A 27,602-nucleotide genomic window follows, 5' to 3' on the forward strand; every position below is an offset into this window, starting at 1 on the left:
GCTGAAGCAACCTGCCCAAAGCCACTATGCTGGCGGGTGGCTGAGTCTGGGTTTAACCCAGGCCCGAACCTCAGTTCCCTCATGATAAAGTTGGGGTGATGATGTCACCTCTCTCAGGATTAGGTTGTGAGGCTCAAATGCCATCATGCAATCATGGCAGGCACACGGGGGCCACTCTTCAAACGTCTGTGCTCTTCCCTTGTGCCCCGCCCTGGCACACAGCCGCCCTCATGGGCCGAGGGATCCCAGCCTGGCAGTCCTTCATCAGCTGCTTCTGTTTGGTTGGCGGGGACAGCTGGGCCGACAGAGAAGCCCATTGTCTCCGTCCTCTGGGGCTCTATTGTTGGGGCCTCCTCCTGGGTTGCAGACCCGCGGACACCCCCAGCTGTTCCTTTGGCCTGGCTCAGCTTCTCCCGGCGGTGGGGGTGCGGGTCGGGGACGAAGACGCGTGCACCCTGAAGACGGTAACTAGGCCTGCTCTACAGAGGGAAACACAGGCTCTGAGAGCCTACATGCTTCGCCGGAAGTGCTTGTCCCGGAGCTCCTGCAGACTGGGCCGGGGGTGGGCTCGGGTCGGAGAGGTCACGGCGCTCCTTAGGTCACAGGCGGCAGGGCCAGAGAAACTCCCCCGGCCCTACGTTTAACCCGCGGAAACAAGGGCCCAGAGAGCGCGGACGCCAGCGCAAGGTCACACAGCGAAGCCCTGGCACAGTCTGCCGGGAACCTAGCGTTTCTAACCCTCAGCCTCTCTCTGTTTCTGCCCAGCTTGGGGAGCGCTGGAACAGGACCTAGGGTGATCGCGCCCCTTCTGCGACGCCGGTGTGAAACCCGCGCGGCCCTCCCGCCATGGGGCGGAGCTTCCAAGCCAGGCGGGATTCCACCGGGTATTTGCCTACGGAGGCGGGACTCGGGCTTGATGGGCGTTGGGGGTGGCCTTCCGGCGGGCGGGCCCTCTGTGACGCCAATACTGGTGGGGCGGGCCAAGTCGGCCAGAGCTCCGCCCCCAGAAGACGCGCTAAGCCCGGGGGCGTGTCCTGGGCTGGTCCCACCCGCGCCCCGCCCCGCCCCGCCCGGTCGCCGAGCCGCGGCCAGCGCTGGGAGGGCCGGCCTCGGGATGTGAGTGCCGGGGGGTGAGGGCGGGGGTGGGACGCCCAGGCCAACCCCGGGGGCTCCCAGGGGTCCCGGTGGGCGGGCGCTAGGGTGAGGGCGGGGACGGCCGGGCGGGAGCGCCGGGTGAAGGCCTAGGTTTGCGGGTGAGGGACGCTCGGGACGGGTACTTCCAGGCCCTCTCGGCGCGCCAGACCAGCCCCGCGCCCCTGTTCGGTGTCCCGAGGGACGCGCGCCGGCCGCGGGCCCGGGCCCAGACCCGGAGCGGTCGGGCGACGTGCGCGGGTCTGACGTCTGCACTGCCCAGCCCCCTGGCTGCGCGGACGCCCCCACGGAGGCAGCCACGGGGGCGGATTTCTTTCTCTGAGTGACGACTGCCAGGGTGTGATGGGAAGGGTCAGCCGCGCAGCGGGGCCAGGGGAACCCTCACCCCCGCCCTGGCTCCGGTTGGGTCCCGATTTGCGTTTCTGAGCGCTTGCTGTGCTCAGCTCCTCAGTTGCATTCTCTGAGTCCTCACAACAGCCACACATTTTGCAGCCGAAGCCTTGTGCCACACAGCTGTGGGGGCAGTTATTACAGTGCAGAGGTGATGCGCGGAGGCCTTGCAGCCAGACACACCTGAGTGCACGCCCGCTTCTCCACAGACCTGCACTGCGACCTTGGGCACACCTGGTCTGCTCTCTGAGCCTCTGGTGCGATTGTGGTGCCTACCCCCAGGGCTGCTGTGAGGACCGGATTGGAATTGGGTTCAGGGAAAGACAACCGGTGTAAGCAGCTGTTGTTGAGCGGCCCTTGTCTGTGGCTGAGGGGCTAGTGGTGCTGGGCAAAGGCTGGTGGGTCAGTACAGGCGGGCTCGGGAGGGAGCTGCTTTCTGCCGAGGCTGTCCCAGCTGTGCGTCTGTCCTTTTCCACACGGTAGGCTACACACAACCCAGCTGTACCAGCATGTGCCAGAGACACGCTGGCCAATCGTGTACTCGCCGCGCTACAACATCACCTTCATGGGCCTGGAGAAGCTGCATCCCTTTGATGCCGGAAAATGGGGCAAAGTGATCAATTTCCTAAAAGGTATGGAAGGCCCCCCTTGGACTATCATCTGCTTCCTCTAACCCACCTGTCCTCTCCATCCTCATCCCCAACATAAACCTCAGGCTCTCCCATCTTCAGTTTCAGCCCTCGGACTGCCTTCCAACCATGCTTCCGCCCAAAAGGATTTTTTGAACACAGACTCCTAAGCATGATATGATGTCCCTGGCTCAGACTCTCCCTAGCTCCCCATGCTGTGGACCTAAGTCCCGCCTCTGCCCAAGAGGCCTAGTGGAAAGGCAGCTGATTGCTGATGGGCACAGGGAAGGTGAAGCTTGGAGGAGTCCATTCCCTAAGATTCAGAGAGTCAGGAGGTAGAGCACCTCCACTGCACTTCCCTTGATTACAGATGGGGGAAAGTGGGGCCAGAAAGATTAGGAAACATGCACACAGTCACACAGTGACTAAGAGGCAGAGTTGGGTTTGGAATTCAGAGCTCCAGGCGCCCCACCTTTAGGGCTCATCCCCCTGAGCAAAATGATGCTTCAAAGAGCACATCGTTTAAACTGTGGTTTGTAATCAAGGGGCCTGATTTAGCTGGGAGATTCACTTAAACTTGTTTTAAAAGGAAACATTATGTCATCATGGGAAAAGGCAGTTTCACTTGCCATAAATAGGTCATGGTAAAAAAAATAAATGGAATGAAAACAACAGTATAATTTAATCCAGGCTGGTTACTATTGCCTGCAGGCTGTGAGACTGATTGGTGGTTTGAACGGAAGATGAGCAAAGCACAGGCAGGTGTTGCGAGGCCATGCCTCACTGAGCCTCCTGTGATATCATCACAAGGTAGAGGGAGGCCGGGCGCAGTGGCTCATGCCTGTAATCCCAGCACTCTGGGAGGCCAAGGCTAGGGGATCACTTGAGACCAGGAGTTTGAGACAAGCTTGGACAACATAGCAAGACCCTGTCTCTACAAAATAAAAATAAAAAAGCTTAGCTGGGGGTGGTGGTATTCTCCTATAGTCCTAGCTACTTGAAATGCTGAGGCAGGAGGATCACTTGAGCCCAGAAGTTCGAGGTTGCAGTGAGCTATGGTTGTGCCACTGCACTCCAGCCTGGGCTACAGAGCAAGACCTTGTCTCACATTTATTTATTTATTTATTGAGACAGGGTCTCACTCCCATCACCCAGGCTGGAGTGCAGTGGTGGCATCAAGGCTCATTGCCGCCTCAACCTCCCTGGCTTAAGTGATCCTCCTCCCTCAGTTTTTGATATTTTGTAACATGAGGTCTCACTATGTTGTCTAGGCTGGTCTTGAACTCCTGGGCTTAAGCAATCCACCTGCCTCAACCTCCCAAAGTGCTGGGATTACAGGCGTGAGCCCCCACACCTAGCCAAGACCCTGTCTCTTTAAAGGAATTAAAAAGAAAAGGGAAAAAAAGGTGGAGGGAGAATTCCTAAGAAGAGTTTTTCTCCCTCTGAGGGTCAACATCCCCAACCCTTGTGCCACCTGCTCCTGAAGGTTGTCTGGCACACCTGAGCCCTCCTTGTGACTATTAGTGGTTTGGGAAACATGGGGATCGCCGTGTGTACAATGTTCAATGCTCCCTGGCCAGAGGGACTGGCCACTGTCAGCAATGGCTGTGGAGGCTGCCCCTTCTCAGAAGGCCCAGAAGCCAGCAGTGCCCACCTACCCCTGGGGCAGGGGCTGCCACAGGCCAAGTCTGCAGCCTGTGGGAGGGTCTGGGGCTGGCCCTGGCCTTGAGGTCAGTGGGGAAGCAGGGTGCTCCCTCTGTGGTTTCAGAAGAGAAGCTTCTGTCTGACAGCATGCTGGTGGAGGCGCGGGAGGCCTCGGAGGAGGACCTGCTGGTGGTGCACACGAGGCGCTATCTTAATGAGCTCAAGGTACAGGATGTCGGACCTGGGGGGCTGCGGGCCTGGGGCAGGGGGCTGCTGGCCAGGAGTTGCCAGAGGCAGGAGGCAGCTCAGCCTGGGGAAGCACAGTCCCACAGGGCACCCATTCATGTCCCTAGTGTTTGGGGAACATGGGAGTCTATGGTCCCCAAGAGGAGAGAGGTCATAAAAAGGCAGACCTCAGTTTGGGCCAGGCCACTCTGAGGGTGGTGACCTCCCCTTCTCCAGGGCATATGAAAACCTTCATAGGATTTTAGGCTTCTACATTATGACTTTCAAGCTGTGCTCTGTCGACAGGCCTCAGAGACCCCAGCCCCTGTTCTCCTCCAACCATAGCTCTTTCACTTTGGCCTATTTTGTTTGTTTGTTCATTTATTTTTTGTTTTTGTTTTTGTTTTTGAAATGGAGTCTCACTGTGTCGCCCAGGCTGGAATGCAGTGATGTGATCTCGGCTCCTCCGCCTCCCGGGTTCAAGCAGTTCTCCTGCTCACCCTCCTGAGTGAGTAGCTGGGATTACAGGCGCGTGCCACCACGCCTGGCTAATTTTTTTGTATTTTATTAGAGACATGGTTTTGCCATGTTGGCCGGGCTGGTCTTGAACTCCTGACCTCAGGTGATCTGCCCACCTTGGCTTCCCAAAGTGCCAGGATTACAGGCGTGAACCACTGCACCCACCCGATTTTTTATTTTGGGCTGAAGTTTAAGACTCTGATGTAAGTACCTCTGCTAAAGATTTGTTGAAAATTGTTTGTCTAAAAACTAATTTGAAACCCTCAGAGCTCAGCAGAGAACAGAAACAAGTGGGAGGGCCGGTGGTAGAGTCTGGGGTGAACTGGAGAACTCCTGCCCCTTCGCAAGGGGCTGCTACTGAGCTCCACTGTGGACCCGGCATGGCCAGAGCACCTGGTCTTCAAAGAGAAGCCAGGAATCCAGATTATTAACTGACATTTCCTGATTTTTTTTTTTTTTTGAGACAGAGTCTCACTCTTGTTGCCCAGTCTGGAGTGCAGTGGCACAATCTCAGCTCACTGTAACCTCTGCCTCCTGGGTTCAAATGATTTTCCTGCCTCAGCCTCTCGAGTAGCTGGAATTACAGGTGTGAGCCACCACACCCGGCCCTGATTTCTTTTTTTTTTTTTTTTTTATTTTTTTATTTTATTTTTTTTGAGACAGAGTCTGGCTCTGTCGCCCAGGCTGGAGTGCAGTGGCCGGATCTCAGCTCACTGCAAGCTCCGCCTCCCGGGTTCACGCCATTCTCCTGCCTCAGCCTCCCGAATAGCTGGGACTACAGGCGCCTGCCACCTCGCCCGGCTAGTTTTTTGTATTTTTTAGTAGAGACGGGGTTTCACTGTGTTAGCCAAGATGGTCTCGATCTCCTGACCTCGTGATCCGCCCGGCCCTGATTTCTTAATGTGGCACTCATGATAAGATTGTAAAAGCCCACCTGTAGACTGAACTGGGCACACTAACTGCCTGCTTGTGACCTCTTCCCAGGGGAGGACACAGCTCCCGTTAGTGGCTGAAGTTCTGAGGGCTGAGGCATTCAGTTGAGTGCTCTTTGTGGGAACAGAGGGGAGGTTGGGGCAGGGGCTTGCATTGGAATGTGGTGCTGCCAGCCTGCCCTGCGGTCAGGGATGCCTCAGGTTATCTGCCCCAAGAGTGTGGGAGCCCCGACCTCCAGGCTCCCTGGCTGGGATCACCTTAGACTCAGAGCCACAGTGGATTCCTGAGGCCAGCAGGCCCCACTCCTCCACAGGTGGAAAAGCCTTGGTCCAGAAAGAGACTGTGCTGGCTCAAGGTCACCTGGGAAGTTGGCCGGGCCTAGGGGAGACCCCTGGACAGTCATCCAGTCCAGTCTTCGAGGTTCCCAGTCAGGGCTGCTGCCTCCCTGCTCTCCAACCCCAGCCTGAGCTGTGAGAATTCTAGATAGGGCCACGACAGTGTGAGCGCATGAAAGATTACCAGGAAGAGGTTGAAACCTGGCTTCTAGGAGAGAGAGGGGTGTGAGGCCTTGGCAGGAAGCCCAGTGCTTGGCTGCCCTGGTTTCCTGGGGCCCAGGCATGCGTGGTCACAGTCCGCAGCCTAGGGCTGGGCCAGGAGGACATGCCTGCCAAAGTCCCATGGGTGAGGGGAAGGCAGGGACAGGAGGCGCTCAGCTGGGGCAGGGAGAAACCAAAACAGAATGGGGCCAGGGTATGAGTGAATCAGGCTGGGGGTGGGGGCCTAGGCTCCAGGGCCCCACCCATTTGAGGGGCCTTCAGGGGAACTGTGTAGGGCAGGCTGCATGCCTGGCCTTGGTCCCCCAAAATCCTGAAAGCAGCTTACTATGTGATATATATAATAATACAAAATAGCTGGGTGTAGTGGCATGCACTTGTAGTCCTAGCTACTTGGGAGCCTGAGGCAGGAGACCTTGAGCCCAGGAGTTTGAAGCTATAGTGAGCTATGATTACACCACTGCACTCCAGCTGGTATGACAGAGTGAGACTGTCTCTTAAAATAAAACAATAAAAGTATTAACAGGTAGAGTCCCAGTAGAAAACTGAGGTCGAGGGTAGGAGGAGAATTCAGATATGTCCACTGAAAAAGTTAACCAAGATGGTGATCCAGCTGCATATTTGGCTTGGAGCTCCCTGGCAGCCAGAACAAAAGGAGAAACATAATGGTTTCTACAGCACCTATTAAGATGAAGAAGTAGGCCAGGTGCGGTGACTCACGCCTATAATCCCAGCACTTTGGGAGGCCGAGGTGGGCAGATCCACCTGAGGTCGGGAGTTGGCGATCAGTCTGACCAACATGGAGAAACCCTGTCTCTACTAAAAATACAGAATTAGCCAGGCATGGTAGCACATGCCTGTAATCCCAGCTGCTCGGGAGGCCGAGGCAGGAGAATCGCTTGAACCTGGGAGACAGTGAGCCGAGATTGCACCACTGCACTCCAGCTTGGGCAACAAGAGCAAAGCTCCGCCTCAAAAAAAAAAAAAAAAAAAAGATGAAGAAGTAGTCATTCAACACGTCTGTATTGAATGCCAACCGTGTGCTGAGTACAGAGAGTATAAGACAGCAAGGCTCCCTGTCCCCATGGATTTGCGTTTGAGTTGGGGAAGATTAAAATTAAGGAAGCAACCACCCAAGAGCATTTCAGAGAGCACCAAGGGCCATGAAGAAAGTGAAAAATAGAGGGTAATTGGGTGGTCAGGGAGGGTCTCCCAGAGGAGGTAATGTTTGAGTTGAGACTAAAACAAAGGAGCAGGTGATACTCATGTAGAGGTTTTTTTTTTTTTTTTTTTTTTTTGAGACTGAATCTCACTTTGTCGCCCAGGCTGGAGTACAGTGGTGCGATCTTGGCTCACAGCAACCTCTGCCTCCTGCTTCAAGTGATTCTCCTACCTCAGCCTCCCAAGTAGCTAGGATTACAGGCACCTGCCACCACACATAGCTAATTTTTGCATTTTTAGTAGAGATGGAGTTTTACCATGTTGGCCAGGCTGGTCTTGAACTCCTGACCTCAAGCAATCCATCTGCCTCGGCCTCACCGAGTGCTGGGATTATAGGTGTAAGCCACCACTCCTGGCCCTCGTGTATAGCTTTGAAGGAAGAATGTTTCAGAATCCCAGGCCTGGAGGGTGGAGGGGACTTGATCTCCCAAAGGGGAGAAGAATGCTTGGGAGGCTGGATGGAAGGGAATAAAACACTGTACTCGTACATGGCGCAGTCAGGGAGGCCAGAGCCCCAGGCTACATAAGTCTTGCAGGCCGTGGGAGGAGTGTACATTTTGTTCCAGGGACCTTGGACAGTCACAAGAGGGTTTTAGCAGGAGGGTGATATGGTGTGACATGCCCTTGCTGCCCAGGTGGGACCCAAGCCCATTTCAGACATCATCTGGCAGCTAGGGCTGCAGCTCAGGAACATCTCCCACCTCCCCGCAGATGTCTGCGATGTTTCTTTTCTCCTTCCTCTGCTGTGGGCATCCAGAGAGTACCCTGGAGAGTCCTGCAGGTTTCTCAGGCTGCTTTTCCCTGGTCATTCTGTGGGTACTGTGTAACATCCACCCTCTCCCCTGCCTCATCCTATTCTGCCCCCATCCCCTGCCTAGGGCTCATGCCTGACTGTGCTGGTGTGGCCTTTGATACTTAATAAACAGGGCACTGAAGGAGAAGCAGGAGCTTGATGTTTGCAAGATGTCAATTCAGGGAAACCCATGTTTATCAAGCTCCTACTGTGTGCAAGGTCCAGGGTTGGCCCCTCTGAGGGTGGCAGTTGAGCTCCCCAGCACCCGAGCACTGGGCTCTTGCCTTTGGTTGATTCTTGGGTGACCGTTTGCCATGGAGTGCGAGTTAGTGCTGGGCAGCATCTGACATCTTGCCCCTGTGCACTCTGCACTGGACGGTGCTCAGGACACATGGATCCAGCAAGTGCTCAGAGGGCACCCCTCTGTGATCTAGGTGCTGCGGGGATGGGATGGAGCAACAGACAAGATCCCTTTCCTGGCGGAGCTGGCATTTAGGTGAGAGAGTCAGATAATACATGTAATAATTAAGTAATGAGATAATATGTTAGATGGTGCTGAGCGTCGTGAAGAAAGGAAGGGACAGCAGGAAAGAGGGTGGGGAGAGCTGGTGAGAGGGTGGCAGTTTTAAACCAGTGTCAGGAAAGGGCTTACTACCGTGATCACAGGTGACATGTAATCAGACGGGAAGGGAGTGAGGTAGTGGGTGATGTGGTCATTCGGGGAAGGGCATTCCAAGCAGAAGGAACAGCAAGTGCAAAGATCCCAGGGCAGAACTGTCTCCCATGAGTTCCAGTACAGTGTGAAGAGGCAACACAGACCATAGCTCCATGGAGCACCTGGAGGGACCCTGGAGAGTCTCTAGGGGAATGAGCTCCTCTTGGTCTCCAACTCTCTTTCTCTTCTTCTTCCCTGAGAGGGGCTCCTCTCTCCTTTAAAAAAAAAAAAAAAAAATGTTTTTTTTTAAATTGTGGTAAAATTTACATAATAAAATTAGCTGTTAACCACTTTAAAGTGTACAGTTCAGTGGTGTTTAGACCATTCACAAAGTGGTGCAACCATCATCTCTAGTCCCAAACATTTTCATCACTCCAAAAGGAAATGCTGTGTCCTTTAAACAGTTGCTCCCCATTTATTCCCCCAAGTCCCCTTGGTGATCACTCACCTGCATTCTCTCTATGGATTTGCCTCTCCTGGATATTTCATATAAATGGAATCATACAGTATGTGACCTTTTGTGTCTGGCTTATCTCACTAAGCACAGCATTTTCAAGGTTCATCTGTGTTGTGTTGTAGCATGTATCAGTACTTCATTCCTTTTCACAGCTGAATGATACTCCATTGTAAAACACTACATTTTGTTTATCCCTTCATTAGTTTATAGGCCTTTTGGCTATTGTGAGTAGTGTTGCTGTGGACATGTGCATACGAGTATTTATTAGAATACCTGTTTTCCGTTATTTGGGGTATACACCTAGGAGTAGAATTACTGGGTCACATGGTAATTCTGTTTAATTTTCTGAAGAACCGCCAAGGTGATCTCCACAGGGGCTGCACCATTTCCACCAGTAATGTGCCAGGGTCCCAGTCTCTCTACATCCTTTTCAATGCTTGTTATTTTCTGGTGTCTTTTTTTTTTGTTTGTTCTGTTTTGTTTTTTTTCCCCAGTGTGGCCATCTTACTGGATGTGTAGTGGTATCTCATGGTTTTAATTTGTATTTCCCTAATGGCTAATTAACACTGAGGATCTTTTCATGTGCTGGTTGGCTATTTGTATATCTCATTTGGAGAAATGTTTATTCAAGTCCTTTGCCCATTTTTAAAATTGGCTTGTCTTTTCGTTGAGTTGTAGGGTTCTTTATATATTCTGGATATTATTTAATTTATAAAAACTCCTCCCATTCTGTGGGTTTTTTTGATAATGTCTTTGATGCACAAAAAATTTTAATTTTGCCGAAGTCCAATTTATCTTTGTTTTTCTTTTATTCCTTTTCTTTTGGTGTCATATCTAAGAATCCATTGCCAAACCCAAGGTCATGAAGGTTTACCCCATGTGTTTTCTTCTAAGAGTTTTATAGTTTTCACTTATATTTAGGCCTTGATAAATTTTAAGTTAATTTTTGTATATGTGTGAGGCGAGTCCAACTTCATTGTTTTATACTCAGATATCTAGTTCTCCCAGCACCATTTGTTAGGCTGCTTTTCCCCCATTGAATGGTCTTGGTACCTTTGTAGAAAATCAACCGGCCATAGATGTATGGATTTATTTCTGGACGACTCTCAATTCTATTCATTTTTTTGGTTTGTTTGTTTAAGAAAGGGTTGCACTCTTTCGACAGCCCAGGCTGGAGTGCAGTGGCTCCATCTCGGCTCACTGCAACCTCCATCTCCTGGGTTCAAGCGATTCTCCCATCTCAGCCTCCCAGGTAGCTGGGACTACAGGTGTGTGCCACCATGCCTGGCTAATTTTGTGTTTCTTGGTAGAGACGGAGTTTCACCATGTTGGCTAGGCTGGTCCTGAATTCCTGACCTCAAGTGATCTGCTCACCTCAGCCTCTCACAGTACTGGGATTACAGGCATGTGTGAGCCACTGTGCCCAGCCAATTCTATTCATTTGATCTATATGTCTGTTCAATACCACACTATTTTGGTATTCTTACTGTGGCTTACTGTGGTTATTGTGGCTTTGGAGCAAATTTTGAAATTTGTAATTGTGAGGCTTCTTTCTTTCTTTCTTTCTTTTCTTTCTTTTCTTTTCTTTTCTTTTCTTTCTTGAGATGGAGTCTCACTTTGTCACCTATGCTGGAGTGCAATGGTGCGATCTCGGCTCACTGCAACCTCCACCTTCTGGTTTCAAGTGATTCTCCTGCCTCGGCCTCCTGAGTAGTGGGATTACAGGCACCCGGCACCACGCCCAGCTAATTTTTCTATTTTTGTAGAGATGAGGTTTCACCATGTTGGTCAGGCTGGTCTCGAACTCCTAACCTGGTCTCGAACTCCTAACCTCGTGATCTGTCCGCCTCTGCCTCTGCCTCCCAAAGTGCTGGGATTACAGGCATGAGCCACTGTGCCTGGCCAACTTTATTCTTTTTCAGGATGGTTTTGGCCATTTGAGGTCCCTTGAGATTCCATGTGAATTATAGCATCAACTTCCATTTTTTTGCAAAAAAGGCCATTGGGGTTTTGACAGGAATTGCATTGAGTAAATTGCTTTGGGGAGTTTTGCCATCTTAACAGTAATCAGTCTTTCAATCCGTGAACATGGGATGTCTTTCCATTTATGTATGTCTTTAATTTTTTTCAGCAATGTTTTGTAGCTTTCAATGGACGAATCTTGCACCTCTTGGTTAAATCTATTCCCATGCATTTTATTCTTTTTGATGTTATTATAAATGAAATTGTTTCCATTTCCTTTTAAGATTGTTCATTGCTAGGATATACAACTGATTTTTGTGTGTTGATCTTGTATCCTACAACTTTGCTGAATTTGTTTCTTAGCTTTTTTTTTTTAGATGGAGTCTCACTCTGTCACCAGGCTGGAGTGCAGTGGCATGATCTCGGCTCACTGCAACCTCCACCTTCCCAGTTCAAGCGATTCTCCTGCCTCAGCCTCCCGAGTAGCTGGGACTGCAGGTGCACGCCACCACGCCCAGCTAATTTTTGTACTTTTAGTAGAGATGGGGTTTCACCATGTTGTCCAGGATGGTCTTGATCTCTTGACCTCGTGATCCGCCCACCTCAGCCTCCCAAAGTGCTGGTATTACAGGCATGAGCCACTGTGCCTGGCCTGTTTCTTAGCTTTAATAGTTGTGTGTGTGTGTGTGTGTGTGTGTGTGTGTGTGTATTCTTTAGGATCTTCTATATGTAACATCATACTGTCTGTGAAGAGAGGTAGCTTCCTTTCCAATCTGGATGGCTTTTATTACTTTTTCTTGCCTAATTCCTCTGATCAGAACTTCCAGTGCTGTGTTAAATAGCAGTAGTGGAACAGGCATCCTTGTCTTATTCCTGATCTTTCAATCTTTTACGGTTGAATATAATGTCAGCTGCGGGGTTACATTTTTTAATGCCTTTTATCATGTTGAGGGAGTTCCCTTCTGTTCCTAGTTTGTTGAGTGATTTTATCACAAAAGGCTGTTGAATTTTGTCAAAGGCTTTTTGTGCATCAACTGAGAGATCGTGTTTTCCCCTTCTCTGCTTTTGCTCCCCTTCTACTGGTAGAAAGGACCCACCTAAAGCAAACAGTGGGGGCCCTAGAAGGGTTGCAGCCTAGCTCTTCTCTGAGCGCAGTTCTTGGTTTGTACCTCTGAGGGTAGGGGGTCCGCCTGAGGAAACCATGTGTCTGGAAGGTGGAGGCCTGTGGAGCTGCGTAGATGGGGCAGTAGGTACCAGAGGTGTGGCCAGCCCAGTCATGTCCTGCTCTCTGTGGGGTCCCTCAGAGGCTGACGTGTTATGGGGGCCCTGACAGCTGGCCACATGCAGGCCATGCCCTTTGGCGGGTGGTGGCATCAGTCTGGGGCAGACCTCCCATGCTCACGTAGTGTGCTCATTCACCCAGCGCTGCCTTAGGTCGGATCCCCTAGAATGGTGGCTCTCAAACCCAAGCAAGTATCTGAAACACCGGGAGGGCTTGTTCCAGAAGACGGCTGGGCCCCTCCCAGAGTTTCTGATCCAGGTTGTCTTGGGTAGAGACTGGGAATCTGCATTTCTAACACATTCTCAAGTGCTATGATGCTGCTGGTCTGAGAATCACACCCCTGGAAGCAGAGTCTGAGATGGTGCAGGTGATTTCAGATGAAATCTGCAAGAGGCACAGGCAGTGTGGAGCGGGCAGAGTGAGCAGCTAGGTGCAGATGTGGGTTTGTAGGTGTGGCCTCAGCTTGATTCCACGGAGAGCTCTGGGGTGTGAATGTCACCACAGGGTTGCCCTGCCCAGAAGCATGTGGCCTGGCTCTTATAGCCCCCTGTCAGTCATGGCTTTCCCGGGATGGTGCAGGTGAGGTGGCCTCCGTCAGGAGAGGGGCTCTGGTGCACCAGCCAGAAAAGGGAATCAATGGCATGCATGGCCAGCACCTACTGTGTGCCAGGCGTAGCCTCAGCACTGTCTGCACAGCAGTAAGCAGACACGTGCTGTCCTCCTGGAGCTGGCATCCTTTTGAGGGAGATAGATACTAATCAGGACAGTCTGTAGCCTCGGGGAAAAGTGCTATCCGGGAAGACAAAGCCAAGGTGTGGGCTCCAGGGGGCCCTGGGTGGGGTATGTTACGTTATGTTATGTTATTGAGACAGAGTTTCACTCTGTCACCCAGGCTGGAGTGCAGTGGCGCGATCTCGTCTCACTGCAACCTCCGCCCCCCAGTTCAAGCGATTCTCCTGCCTGAGCCTCCTGAGTAGTTGGGATTACAGGCAACCACCACCATGCCCGGCTAATTTTTGTGTTTTTAATGGAGACCAGATTTCACCATGTTGGCCAGGCTGGTCATGAACTCTGGACCTCAAGTGATCCACCTGCCTCAGCCTCCCAAAGTGCTGGGATTATAGGCGTAAGCCACCAAACCTGGCTGGGTGGGGGCAATTTAGATTAAATGGCGAGGACAGGCCTCTCTGACTGGTTTCCACCTCTAAGTCCTCATCCAAAGCTTTGTTTTATAGATGAGACAGAGGCACAGAGAAGTGAAGTCTAAATTCACATAGTGGCAGAACCCAGACTTGGACCGGTTTGACTCTGGGGAACTTCTGAGCCTGTCCACACCAGTCCTAGCCTCACCCACAGTGCCCTTGCCCAGGGCGAGACTATCAGGGAGCCTGACCTGCTGGCAGATCTGGGCAGTCCCACTGCAGCCTGCTGCACGTCCCAGATAAGGTATCTATCAGCAGTGCTGCACCCCCCACCCACCCCATCCCCAGCTCCCTCCAGGGCTATTCCTAGAAGTGTTGGTCAGAAAGTGAATCTCCAGATGTCACCTGGTGGTGCCCTGAGCTCCTCCTACCTGCCACCTCCTCTGACCATACAGAGCCTGCTCTAGCCCAGGCCCTCTTCCCTCTCCTCCTCTCACCCAGGGCCCCGCCACTAATCCACCCCGTCCGCTCTGTTTATTTCTCACCTTGGCCACTGATGGGTGGTTTTTCCTAGAGCGATGCTGCCCTGTGGAACCTTCTGCAATGATGGAAATGCTCAGGCCTGCTCTGTGCAGTCCAGTCGCCACTGGCCGCACATGGCTCTTGAAATATGGAGAGTGTAACTGAGGAACAAAACTTGAATTTTAAAAATGTTGATGAATTTACAATCATTCGTAAGTAGCCACCTGTGGTTGGCAGCCAGTGGATTGGATGGTGCTGGTCTAGGGTGTTGGTAACCACATCACTGCCTTGTGCAGAAACCACTGCTGCACCAGGAGAAGGCCCAAGTGCCAGCCTCCTCTTCACTGCCCGAAGCCTGCTGCTCTGCCGAGGGGCTCATCTCCCAGGAATGTTGGCACAGCAAACACAAATACTTTTTCCTGTGGGGGCTGGTCCCGCTGGCCAAGTCCCACGCATGCTCCTGGGTGGCTGCACCTGGCCCCTGGACCAGGTCAGGCCCAGTCTGTGGAGGATACTAAGGAACCTCTTTGAGGTTCTCAAGTGTGTCCCATACCACTGCAGTTTTGCAGAAGGTTAGTGTGTGTGACTTAAAAAGCAAAGAGGGCAAGCAGACTTCCTGACATCTTGGGGGAGCAAAGTTAGAATGGATTATTTGCCGCAGAACTTCTCAGAGCCTTTAGCTTGCTAGGGTGCGCTGCGAATCTCCAGGAGGCAGGTGGCATAAGCTGGTGCTTCCCAAAAGACTTGCCAGTGGAAGCCTTCTCGAGGAGTGCTGTGCGAGACCCGTGGCTGTGGAGCACATGAGAGAATGCCTTTCTCGTGGTTGGTGTCCATGCTGGGCTCTCGGCTGCATTGTCTTCCAGTCTCTGTCCCCTGCTGGCTTCCCAGGGAGGGAGGGAGGCTGTGACTCCATGTGCTCCTTCAGCAGCTCATTCATGGAAAACCGTGATTCCACGTCGGCCACATGTGGGACCCGTGCTGGGCAGTGGGATGAGTGTGGTGAACAAGAGGAGCTGATGACCTCAGGCAGGGACCTTCCTTCTCTGGGTCTGTCCCGCATCACACATGCATGCCCACACACACACGGACATACCTGTGCACACACGTATACACAACACACATGCACATACATACACACACTCATGGGTGTGTCCTGTAACTGTCCAGCTGTGCTGGTCCCAGCTTACACTCTCACCCCTTCCCAGGCCCTGTGATACCTCCATGTTACAGCCAGAGGGCCTGGGCTTGTGGAAGTGGTGCCCCATGGGCACCTCTCCTTCCCGACCACGAGTGGGACCCTGCTCACTGGCTTCTCTACCAGAGTAACAGAGTGATGCCAGCTTCCCCTGCCTTCAGCTGCCCTTACCGGCCTAGGCCGGTGGCCATGGGCATTCCCCAGCAGCCTGGTGCCTGGCATCCCTAGGACCATGACAGGAGGTCTCCCCTGGTGGCCAGGGCCTAAACCATGAGGCCCCCGCTGGGGCCTGACCTAGGGTGTGTCCTGCCTCTTGTCCGGCCCCAAGCGGCCTGCCTACAGCACCTCCTGGCCCTCTGAGGTTTGTCCCCACTCTGCCATCACACCCCATCCCTAGCCACCCTCTCCTTCCCTGCTGCCTGCTCTCCGTCATTGAACATGCTCATATTTCTCTCATCCTAAAACTCCTCCTCCTGGTTGGTGAACGCAATGGCCACACTTCCCACTTTCCTCTCATGGACTGTCTCTGCAGCTTTGGTGCCTCCCTCCACCTGCTCCTTCCAGTCACCCTCTCTCCACCTGGCCTCCTGAGCACTGCACCTCAGGTCTTTCCAAGCCTCACCCTGTCCCAGGGAAGCCCTTGATTGTCCCCAGGGGTTCTCTGTCTGGGCCTTGCCCTTCAGCGTGAGAATCCTGCAGTCCCAATCCAGCCCTTCACCTCCCACTCTCCTACCCCTGTTCTGAGCTCCAGTCTCACTTAAACCTCAGCTGTCTCACCTGGCTGACTTGGCCCATGGAGAGCAGAACCTAGTGCCATCTCTGTACCCTGCTTCAGGTTCACCTCTGAGTGCCATTACTCTCACTGGCCCCAGACTCGACACCTGAGCCCTCCACCCCTTGTCCCCACATGCTGCCGGCTAACACCTGCCCCTCTTACCACCCCAGACCCTTCTTATCTCACACTTCCTCCCTGGGGCTGCTGCTTCTCTATCCTTGTTCCCCTAATTGGTTCTCCTTGCTGCAGCTAGAGCAGCTTGAGACAGCACCATCTATGGCTCCCTACTACTCTGACAACAATGTGTGAGCCTGTGCTAGCAGACCAGGCCCTGTGTGATAAGCTCAGCCTGCCCTGTTCCAGCTGCACCCACCTTCTCTGGATCATGGACTCACTTCTCTGCCCAGTTACCGTTTTCCCTTGACCTCTGCACCTGGATAACTCCTATTCGCTCTTCACCTCCCACAGATGCCACCGCCTCCAGAAAGCCTCTCTAATATCCCCCACCCAGTTCTCCTCCTCATCACCACACTCATCACACTGCAAATAAGTGCCTGCAAGTGTCCTGGCATGAGAATGGGTCCGCCAGTGCCCACCTGGAGCACCTAGCAGACACTTAGTAAATATTTACAAAGTGAGTGTCTCTGCCTCGCGTGGATGGGGAGCAGGGATGCATTTTCAGCCAGGAGATGGCTTGGGGTTTGGGTGCAAGTGGGCAGCCAGTGCCAGGGATGTTTACCTGGTGGACTTGGAGGTCACAGGGCACACTCTGACCTGATCTTAGTGCTGATACCTTTCAGGTACCCTAGACCCCCCAGCCCCAGCAGCTGGAGATGAGGGTAGTGCATCCCTTTTGCCAGGAAGGTCTGATTCCCAATGGACGAAGAGGCAATGCAGTGCGAGGGAGCAAGAGGCCAGGGCTCCCATCCCAGCTCTGTCAGTGACTCATTGTGTGGCCTTGGGAAGATTCTCACTGCCTGGGCCTCAGTGTCCCCTTCTGTACAGTGGATGGTCTAGACCAATTTGTTATCCCAAAGCAGCAGCCTGCGCTGCTGACTTGGAGCCCTCTGCAGCTCCTGTTCTGGGCACAAGAGGGCAGCCAAGGGCCTCAGAACACTGAGGAACCCTGGCCGACTAGCTTTAAGAAACGCATTGTGCGGGGCGCGGTGGCTCAAGCCTGTAATCCCAGCACTTTGGGAGGCCGAGACGGGCGGATCACGAGGTCAGGAGATCGAGACCACCTTGGCTAACACAGTGAACCCCCATCTCTACTAAAAAATACAAAAATCTAGCCGGGCGAGGTGGCGGGCGCCTGTAGTCCCAGCTACTCCGGAGGCTGAGGCAGGAGAATGGCGTAAACCCGGGAGGCGGAGCTTGCAGTGAGCTGAGATCCGGCCACTGCACTCCAGTCCCGGTGACAGAGTGAGACTCCGTCTCAAAAAAAAAAAGAAACGCATTGTGCAAACTGTTCTTTACTGAGCCCAGAGCTTGTCAGGAGCCTGGTAGAGTTGTGGCTCTGGCTCTCATTTCTACCAAAGGAAGTGTGCTTGACCAGAGAGTTCATCCAAGGGCACCTGGAAACTGTCCTGAAGGCATTTCCTGGGGATCTGATTTCTCACGGGTTGCCTCGGGGTGGGGCAGCGGAGGCCAACAGCCCCTGTCTTTTTCCGCAGTGGTCCTTTGCTGTTGCTACCATCACAGAAATCCCCCCTGTTATCTTCCTCCCCAACTTCCTTGTGCAGAGGAAGGTGCTGAGGCCCCTTCGGACCCAGACAGGAGGAACCATAATGGTAGGTGGGGTGGGGGGGCATGGCCGGGCTGGGGGCTCCCATAGCGCATGGTCCTTCTCACTTCCTTTGCCCTGGAATGCCCTCCTCCCACTTAGTAGTTGAACAGAATCCTAAATATTCCTCAAGGCTCGGCAACAATGACCCTTTCTCCAAAAGGCTTTTTTCCACATCTTGGGACATTAGAATTCTCATCATTCCTTCTCCTGTGACCTCCTATTGGTTACCGTAATTGCTAGTATAAAATATATCTCTCCACCCACCAAAGCGGATACTCTAGCACTATGGCTCTAATGCACACCCCCCTCCCCCCGCCAATTTTTTATTTTTTTTGAGTAGAGTCTCGCTCTGTTGCCCAGGCTGGAGTGCAGTGGCATGATCTCGGATCACTGCAACCCCTGCCTCCTAGGTTCAAGCGATTCTCTTGCCTCAGGCTCCTGAGTAGCTGGGACTACAGGTGTGCACCACCATGCCCAGCTAATTTTTGTATTTTTAGTAGAGATAGGGTTTCACCATGTTGGCCAGGCTGGTCTCGAACTCCTGACCTCAAATGATCCACTCGCCTTGGCCTCCCAAAGTACTGGGATTACAGGCTTTGAGCCACCACGCCCAGCCCTAATGCACCCAAAATTAAGATGGAGAACTGATCCTCCATGGCTTCAGTGATGAATAAGGCTCCACCTCTCCCCCACCGTGGGTGTGGCAACAAAAAATCCCTGCAGCAAAATTAGGTTTTACATTGTGTGTGTGGTTTTTTTAAAAAATGTGCCACAGACTGCCTAGTTATTTGCAGATAGAGGAATGTTTCACATGCAAATGTATGAGGATCTAACCCAGCCCTGGATCACTACCTACTGATTCCCTACAGTTCTGTTATCTTTGTAAATTTGTACTTTTTTTTAGCTTAGTAGAATATTACTGCCCATCCCCAAAACTATGATTTCCTAGAAGATTTCAGTATTCAGTCTACTATATTTCTTCTTTTGCTTGTTTTTTTGAGACAGAGTCCTGCTCTGTCCCCCAGGCTGGAGTGCAGTGGTGTGATCTTGGCTCACTGCAACCTCTGCCTCGTGGGTTCAAGTGATTCTCCTGCTTCAGCCTCCCAAGTAGCTGGAATTACAGGCACACACCAACCCGCCTGGCTAATTTTTGTATTTTTAGTAGAGACAGGGTTTCACCATGTTGGCCAGGCTGGTCTTGAACTCCTGACCTCAAGTGATTCACCTGCCTTGGCCTGCCAAAGTGCTGGGATTACAGGCGTGAGCCACTGTGCCTGGCCCAGTCTACTATATTTCTATGAGCAAAACTTTGCCTGTTTTCCCTTTGAAAGCCACGTCAAAATTATTGTCAGCTCATATGTGATGGATGATAAGTACTTTTATGTTTTCCAGTTTCCTTGCACAATTGCAAAGGTGCTTATGCACTGTACATCTCATATGCCAGCCAACATGGCACTTACTTCCTGGACTGTTGCTTGGGTTAGGGAGTTCCTTCTAAACCCCTACCTTGTAGCTCAGCTCATCCTTCCCCCAGGGCTGGCTAGAAGCAGTGTTTATGGAATGAGTGCATGAATCAGTGAATGAATGAGTGGAAGATGCACTGCCTGTGCCCACTCACCCTCTGCTTGTCTCCAAAGGCGGGGAAGCTGGCCGTGGAGCGAGGCTGGGCCATCAACGTGGGTGAGTGCTGGGAATGTCCTCAGAAATGTCCAGCCATTGGTGGAACTGGCCTGAAAGGGGGCTGGAGGAGGGCAGGAGGATCCTGGAGGTGGCAGCTGTGAATTCAGAAGCTCTGGTGTTCCCTAGTCAAGTGGCCTGGAGGTTGATATGTAGCCTCCTAGTACCTGGGAGAGACTGACCAGTGCCTCCATCTGACGTGGGATCCTTGTCTAAGGAGGTCCCCGGCTGGCTCCCCAGCCCTGTGTTTGCACACTTCCAGTGGCAGGGAGCTTCCTCCCTTCCAGAGAGCCTGTGCCATCCCTGGGCAGCTCAGCATGGTCTGAAGCCTGCCTTGTGTCTTCCCTGAAGGACTCCACCTGTGTCCTGGGGCCCAAGACAGCCCACAGAGGCTTGGTCATGTTGGGTTGGGTGAGCACACCCAGGGTCAATACCACCACCTTCTCAAGGGTCTGGAGGGCCCATGCTCCCTAGCCCCCTTGACTCTCCCACAAGATTGGCTCATGGGAGGGCTGCACGCGATTCTCCCTTGTCCCTGTCATTGTCCCTCCTGTAGGCACAGCACTTGACATTTGGAAAGCTCTTTTTCACCAGACTCTTTTTTTTTTTTGAGATGGAATTTTGCTCTTGTTGTCCAGATTGGAGAGCAATGGCATGATCTCAGCCCACCGCAACCTCCGCCTCCCAGGTTCAAGCAATTCTTCTGCCTCAGCCTCCTGAGTAGCTGAGATTACAGGCATGCACCACCACGCCCGGCTAATTTTATATTTTTAGTAGAGATGGGATTTCTCCATGTTGGTCAGGCTGGGTCTTGAACTCTTGACCTTGGGTGATATGCCTGCCTTGACCTTCCAAAGTGCTGAGATTACAGGCATGAGCCACCATGCCCGGCCTTCACCCAGACTCTTATTTGAGCTGGGCATAATTGTCAGGCTTGTCTCACTGATGAGGAAATGGACATGGAGAGATGCCTACTGGCTTGTGTAGAGCCCTAAAGCAGGGTCCCTCAGCCTTTGGCTGTGAACTCTGCAAGGGAGAGGCCACCCTGGGCCACTGCACAGTTAGGGGGAGCCCCACTCTCTAGGGGCTTGGTTAGCATTAGGTCTGGCATAGTGGTGATGTTATGGTACTCTGCTGTACTCAACCCAACATGACCAAGCCTCTGTGGGCTGTCCTGGGCCCCAGGACACAGGTGGAGTCCTTCAGGGAAGACACAAGGCAGGCTTCAGACCATGCTGAGCTGCCCAGGGATGGCACAGGCTCTCTGGAAGGGAGGAAGCTCCCTGCCACTGAAAGTGTGCAAAGGCGGGGCTGGGGAGCCAGCCGGGGACCTCCTTAGACAAGGATCCCATGTCAGATATGGGAGTGATTTGTGCCCTGCATGTCTACAGCAGGGTTCCCAGGAGGGCCCGGATGGCCCTCCCCATGGCAGGTGTTACTGCCTGGTAGAGGTTAAGAGCCTGGATCCCGATCCACCCTAGGTTTGATCCTGGTTCTGCCATTACCTGACTGTGTGACCCTGGGCAAGTTGCTGACCTCCTCTGTGGCTCAGTCTCCTCATCTGTAAAATGGGGATGGTGATACTAATGCCCCTTGTAGGGCTGGAGGGAATCTTCAGCAAGCTCAGTGCTCAGTCAGGTGTTCACTGTGGCTGTCGTCTCATCATTATGAGCCAACAATAGCCTCCTGGGGGGTGGGAGAGGCAAGTTCCTGGTATCCATGGGGCCAGCTGCACACTGTCTGATGGAGCAGTTGTTGGGCTCAACTTCAGAGGGCCCCTGCAATTCAGGCTATCCCAGGGACTGCAGGGGAAGGGGTCTCTGTGGGTCCTGGGACTCTGAGACTGTGTCTCAGGGTTGAGGGGTAATGGATCCCGGGCTCTAGGGCCCTCCTTGTGGTTGTAGGCAGTCATGACCAGCAGAGGGTGCCCTTTCTGACCATCCGCTTTGGCCACTGGCAGAATCCGCATGGCCCCCATGCCACCACTCCTTCCTGGTTTGGGGAGCCACATGGAGGCAGGCCCAGCTTGGTGGGGACAAGAAGCAGCTTTCTGCCTCAGGAATGATGAGCTCTCTGTTGCTTGGGGGTGTGAGTGGCACTGGGGACTTGCTGGGGACACCCTGAAGATGTGGCTGCCTTCTGGCCTGGGGATGGTGACATGCCCTGGCACTCAGCTCAGTTTGCCCACCCAGAGTCCGAGGTGCCGGTCCCTGAGAGCTGAGCAGGGAGGATGCTGGGGGAGGTGAAGGGCTGGAGGAGCTCCTGGACTGAGCCTGGGAGCCTGGCCCTGAGCAGCACCGCTCTCTGCCCTTCTGCAGGGGGTGGCTTCCACCACTGCTCCAGCGACCGTGGCGGGGGCTTCTGTGCCTATGCGGACATCACACTCGCCATCAAGGTGTGTCTATGAGCATGTGGGGTCTCGCCTCCAAGAGCCCTCCTGGAATCCTCCCCACAGCTCCAAATGAACTGTGCTCACCCTGAATTATAGACAAGGGGCCTATGCTGGAGCAGGGAGGGGGCTTGTCTGGATTGCTCAGCCAGGCTGGAACCGAATCCAGATCTGACACTTGCTCTTCTTCCATGTTGCTTAGAAGGGTTGCCTGTGGTGGAAGGGAGTTATTCCAGCCTCCCACAGAGCCAGGGGACTAGACAGGGCCAGGATCTGCTGTATAGCCACATATTAAGTTGTAGGAAGAAGGGCATGGCTGGCAAAGGGGGTAGGGAGTGGAAAGGATGATGGTGCTGATAGCAGCTGGCACTTCTGCATACTCCAACCTGCGCTGTGCTCCAGGACTTACTCCCTGAATCCTTGCAGACAGACGGGGCCCACAGAGGTGAGGACATGCAGCTAGCAGGGGCAGAACTGGTGCTGGTCTCTGATCTGTGGGGCCCCACAACTCCCCTGCCACTCTGTGCCTGGCCTCGTGCTGGGCATCAGGAACAGGCTGACCTATTCCTATGTGTCCCTGCTTTCATGGGGCACATAGACTGATGGGGGAGGCAGGCCATTAGAAGAAGGAGGAAGCACAGGAGACCTTCCTGGGGAGGAGGGAATGGAGGCTTCCTGGAAGAGGGGGCATTTAGGACTTGGCCTTGTAGGATGAGGCAGAGGTTGGGGAATGAAGTCCCAGGGCTGTGGGGATTCTCTCCTTAACCCCTATACATTTCCTAGGGAATCTGGGAAAATGCAGGGCCTGAGTGACCCATTTACCTCCTGACCTATGACCCTTCAGGGTACAGGACATGCTCCCTCCTCCAGGGAGCCTTCCCTGACCACCTCCTGCATGCACACATGGAGCCCCACAGCTGGTGCTGCACAGCTCTCCCTGGCAAGTGACATCTTTGCTGGGTGGCCTGATACCCACAAGCATTAGGCCCCCCGCCCTGCCCCTCGCCAGGGAGTTGCTGTAGGGCTGGGTCCTCTGGCCTCCCCAGGTCCTCACATCTACCCTCTCCTCCCTGGCAGTTTCTGTTTGAGCGTGTGGAGGGCATCTCCAGGGCTACCATCATTGATCTTGATGCCCATCAGGTGAGTGCTCTGCAGGGGCTGGACTCTTGGGGGACCTGCCACCCCCAGTTCCAGAATCTCCCTGGGCCAGGAGAGTCTCTTCCTCATGTCCCCACAGCTCTCACGGCTTCTATCTTCTGTCTCGCGGGCTACAAATGCAGGGTCTGTCTTTGTCGCTCTGTCCAGGACAGTAGGTCCTCCCCATTGCTCCCGAGGGTCCTCCCTCCCTCCTCCTAACTGCCCCCACATGAGCATGAGGCTCTTCCTGAAGCCCACTCTGATGGGACTGCTCTTGTGTGCAGAGCTCTGCTGTGGGTCCCCATTGCTTATGAATAATTTGGGGCACTGCCCTCTGCCCAGAGCTGCTGAGCACTGGCGACCTGCCCCTCAGGTGGATGCCCACACTCGTGGCTTGGCTCAGGCACCTGGGGTCGCCATTTAAGAACTCGGCGCCTAGGGAGTAAAGCATCAAAGCAGAGGGTTACCCCCTCCTCAGGACCGCTAATGAGGCCAGTGCCTCTGGTCAGACAGGAAGGGTACCCGGTGGGCTCCGGAAGGCACCTCCCGTACTGCTACTGCTGTGGCTTTGTGCTAGTTGGGGAGCTGCCTTGGGTTCTTGTGACCCTGAACTCCTAAGCCAGGTCACATGTTGACAGTCCTTTATAGTTTGCTTTTCACATCCCTGATCCCAACCAGTCCCACCACAGACTTGAGAGGGTGGCAGAGCCGAATTTCTTCCGTGATAGGGAACCTAAGAGGGCTGGGCTTGCTCAAGGTGGGCTGGGCTTGCTGGGGAACCTAAGAGGGCTGGCTTGCTAGAAGGTGCCGGGGCCTGGTTTTAAGGTTGAATCCCAGCTCTGCTCCTTAACAGCCATGAGACCTGCTGCCCCCGAGAGCAGGCCGTGCTGCCCTGGCAAATGAGTTTCCTGAGGTGGGGCGGGGGGGTGGCGGAGCCCCAGCCTTGCCTAGGGCACCTGCCTGAGAGCGGCTACTGTGACCTCCCCACAGGGCAATGGGCATGAGCGAGACTTCATGGGCGACAAGCGTGTGTACATCATGGATGTCTACAACCGCCACATCTACCCCGGGGACCGCTTTGCCAAGCGTAAGCTGCTGCCCCTACCCTCGTCTTGAGTGTGTCCTTGTGGGTGAGGCTCTCTCCTGAGTGTCTTCTGCCTGCTGGCCCTGCAGAAGCCACTGCGGTGGTTCATAGCATCCCTATGAGGTGATCCTTTCCATTTTACAGATGAGGAAACCAAGACCTGGAGAAGTCACTCGACCCACCCAAGATCACATAACCCTGTCCAATAAACATGCATTTGCCTGGCAAAAAAACCAGAAAGGATGAAAGAAAAAAAAGAAGAATAGGATAAATTTGAAAATATGAAATAAGAAATAAATTCACATAGGCCAGGCACGGTGGCTCATGCCTATAATCCCAGCATTTTGGGAGGCCGAGACGGGCAGATTACCTGAGGTCAGGAGTTTGAGGCCAACCTGACCAACATGGAGAAACCCCATCTCTACTAAAAATACAAAATTAGCCAGGCGTGGTGGCGCATGCCTGTCATTCCAGCTACTCAGGAGGCAGAGACAGGAGAATCGCTTGAACCTGGGAGGCGGAGGTTGTGGTGAGCCGAGATCGCGCCATTGCACTCCAGCCTGGGCAACAAGAGCGAAACTCCATCTCAAAAAGAAAAGAAAGAAAGAAATTCACATATAACTGTTAAAATGAAAATGCATTAAACTCATCAATGAAAAGGCAGAGACTCTCAGATGAGATTTGAAGACAGGGCTGCCACCTCCACAGGTAGGGGACATTTTTGCACCAGTTGCGGTGAGTCTGGTGTGCATAAGTCAGCAGCTATGGCCCAAGGAACCAGTTTCTGAACAGAAGCTCACATGTGCTGAGCCTCGGCTTAAGGGCAGGGCAGGGCGTCCACATGTGTAGCTAAGGCCGGGAGGAGGCAGTGAAATCTTACATTGCCTACACAGATCTCCACAGCCCAAGGCAGTGTCTCCGCTTCAGTGCCCCTTCTCTCCTTTGAGTCCCCCTTTTTGCAGCTCTTGGTGCTCTTTTCAGCTTAGTTTTGGGTGGAATGAGACCGAGCAGTGCTGAATCCAACAGACCCGTTTCCGGTCTTGCCTGGTGTCCACAGCCTTGTCCTGAGCCTCAGTTTCCCTTCTCTATAAATTGAGGCCATCCATGTCTCCCTCCCAGAGGCCATCAGGCGGAAGGTGGAGCTGGAGTGGGGCACAGAGGATGATGAATACCTGGATAAGGTGGAGAGGAACATCGAGAAATCCCTCCAGGAGCACCTGCCCGACGTGGTGGTGTACAATGCAGGCACCGACATCCTCGAGGGGGACCGCCTTGGGGGGCTGTCCATCAGCCCAGCGGTACGTCCTGACTCTGGGGGCTGTGGGAGGGTCTGCTCTGTGGACTCAGCAGCAGCAGGAAAGGTGGTCGGCCTCATGTCAGGGAGGAGATGGGCTGAAGCAACAGCAGTTTGGAGCAGGGCTGGCCCTGTAGCAGGACTTCCTGACACCATGGGGGTCTGGCCTGCCTGAGTCACCCTCCTCTTCCCCCAACAGGGCATTGTGAAGCGGGATGAGCTGGTGTTCCGGATGGTCCGTGGCCGCCAGGTGCCCATCCTTATGGTGACCTCAGGCGGGTACCAGAAGCGCACAGCCCGCATCATTGCTGACTCCATCCTTAATCTGTTTGGCCTGGGGCTCATTGGGCCTGAGTCACCCAGTGTCTCAGCACAGAACTCAGACACACCGCTGCTTCCCCCTGCAGTGCCCTGACCCTCGCTGCCCCGCCTGTCACTTGGCCCCACCTATCCGCCCCTTAGTGCTTTTTGTTTTCTAACCTCATGGGGTGGTGGAGGCAGCCTTCAGTGAGCATGGAGGGGCAGGGCCATTCCTGGCCGGGGCCTAGAGCTGGCCCTTCCTCCACTTTTCCCTGCTGGAAGCCAGAGGGGCTCCAGGCCTCTATGGGTGGGGGCGGAAGGCAGAGCCTGTGTCCCAGGGGGACCCACACGGAGTCACGGGTCCATGGGTCGAGGGAGGCAGGCAGTTCACTGAGAATCGGAGAGGACAGGCGAGGTCCCAGGCACAGCAAGGGCCCTGGGCTTGGGGTGTTCTGGTTTTGAGAATGGCAGACCCAGGTCAGAGTGAGGAAGCTTCCACCTCCATCCTGACTGGCCTCCCTCCCTCCCCTTGGTCGTGGGATTTGCTGCCCTCTTTGCCCCAGAGCTGAAGAGCTATGGGTGCTGGTGTGGATGGCCCGGGAGGTGCTGCAGCTAGGCCTCCAGGTGGACCTGGTTCCTAGGCAGCAGGTGGAAACCCTGGGCCTGGATGTGAGGGGCGGTCAGGAAGGGGTACAGGTGGGTTCCCTCATCTGGAGTTCCCCCTCAATAAAGCAAGGTCTGGACCTGCCTTCCCAGGCCCTTCTGTGGGGGTGAAGGTGGGAAGGCCTGCAGCCCCGGATCACTGCCTTAGCAGTAGTCTTGCCTGTTCAGTGCAAGGGGCAGGTTTTAGGGGAGGAATTCTTAGGTCACGGACAGACCTCAGCCCTGTTGTCTCCAGGGGGCTGCTGACCCAGGTGGGGAGGGGGCAGAAGAAGGGTGGGAGACATGAGCAGGCCAGGCTCACAGGTGGAAATCAGAGATGCAGGCTGGTGGCCAAGCCAGGTCCTGTAGGAACCCAGGCCCAGGGAGGGACCCAGGTACTGGTGAGGTGGGGCAGGGTTTCCCGGAGAGAGGGCAGTGAGGATCACTATCCGGCCTGGGGGTTGTGAGCATAGGTAGCCAGGGCAGGGCCCTGGGTGGGACTGTGGCCTCCACTGGCCTCACCAAAGTGCCTGGGCCCCGATCCCTGTCCGTGCCCAGGGCCCCCAGGTGGGCCAGGTCTCTGGCCTGTTCCTCAGCCCTACTCATGGGGACATTCAGGGGCCTCCAGGAAGTGGGCGGAGGAACATCCACCCCTACTAGCCAGCAGCTGTGGCCCTGACCACATCAGGGGCTGGGGAGGGAAAGTGGGTCCGCTGAGATGTCCCTGCTCCATCAGCCCCCTATGGGACTTATGTTCATCACAGTGAGGGGGTGCTCCCACTGTCTCCCGCCCTCCCTCATGCTCCCTCTGCTGCAGGGGAAGGGTTCCAAGATCACAAATTGTCAACAACGCTGGCCTCCTGGACCAGACCCCGAGGCTCTAACAATGCACTCTGAGATCCCTACCCTTGCTGTTGGTCTCTGTCGCTGACTCGAGGCACCTAACATCCGTTCACACCCAACTCAGGCCAGCGAATTCTGGGGCTCAGCCACAGACACGGTTTGTCACTGTTGAGCTTCTGTTCCTAGAGAACCCTAGAGGCTTGATTGGCCCAGGCTGCTGTGTGTGCTGGAGGCGAAGAATCCCAACCTTCTGGGGGTGGAAGGAAATGAAAATGGAAAGTTCTTGTAGTGCAAGGCCTGACATGGGTAGCTGCTCAATAAATGCTAGTGTGTTATTCCA

The 27,602-nt window shown here is 54.0% G+C and overlaps 1 protein-coding gene across 5 annotated transcripts; it reads left to right on the top strand.

Annotated features, from left to right (window-relative positions):
- The first annotated feature begins 937 nt into the window (after nucleotides 1–937).
- On the top strand, nucleotides 938–27,602 carry HDAC11 (histone deacetylase 11). Of its 5 annotated transcripts, none has more exons than XM_033210770.1 (10): nucleotides 938–1,116; nucleotides 2,026–2,174; nucleotides 3,940–4,040; nucleotides 17,784–17,900; nucleotides 19,534–19,576; nucleotides 21,892–21,968; nucleotides 23,040–23,102; nucleotides 24,090–24,186; nucleotides 25,303–25,481; nucleotides 25,677–27,602. In XM_033210770.1, coding segments are annotated over exons 1-10 (1,044 nt in total). In that variant the 5' UTR covers nucleotides 938–1,114; the 3' UTR covers nucleotides 25,893–27,602. The 5 variants fall into 5 exon arrangements, with proteins under 5 accessions (XP_033066661.1, XP_033066664.1, XP_033066663.1 ...); XM_033210772.1 differs by having other exon boundaries at nucleotides 1,111–1,233; XM_033210771.1 differs by lacking the exon at nucleotides 938–1,116 and adding an exon at nucleotides 1,240–1,799.

Source organism: Trachypithecus francoisi, unplaced genomic scaffold (genome assembly GCF_009764315.1).
Source record: "Trachypithecus francoisi isolate TF-2019V2 unplaced genomic scaffold, Tfra_2.0 Lachesis_group0, whole genome shotgun sequence".
In the NCBI taxonomy this organism is placed as follows: Eukaryota; Metazoa; Chordata; class Mammalia; order Primates; family Cercopithecidae; genus Trachypithecus; species Trachypithecus francoisi.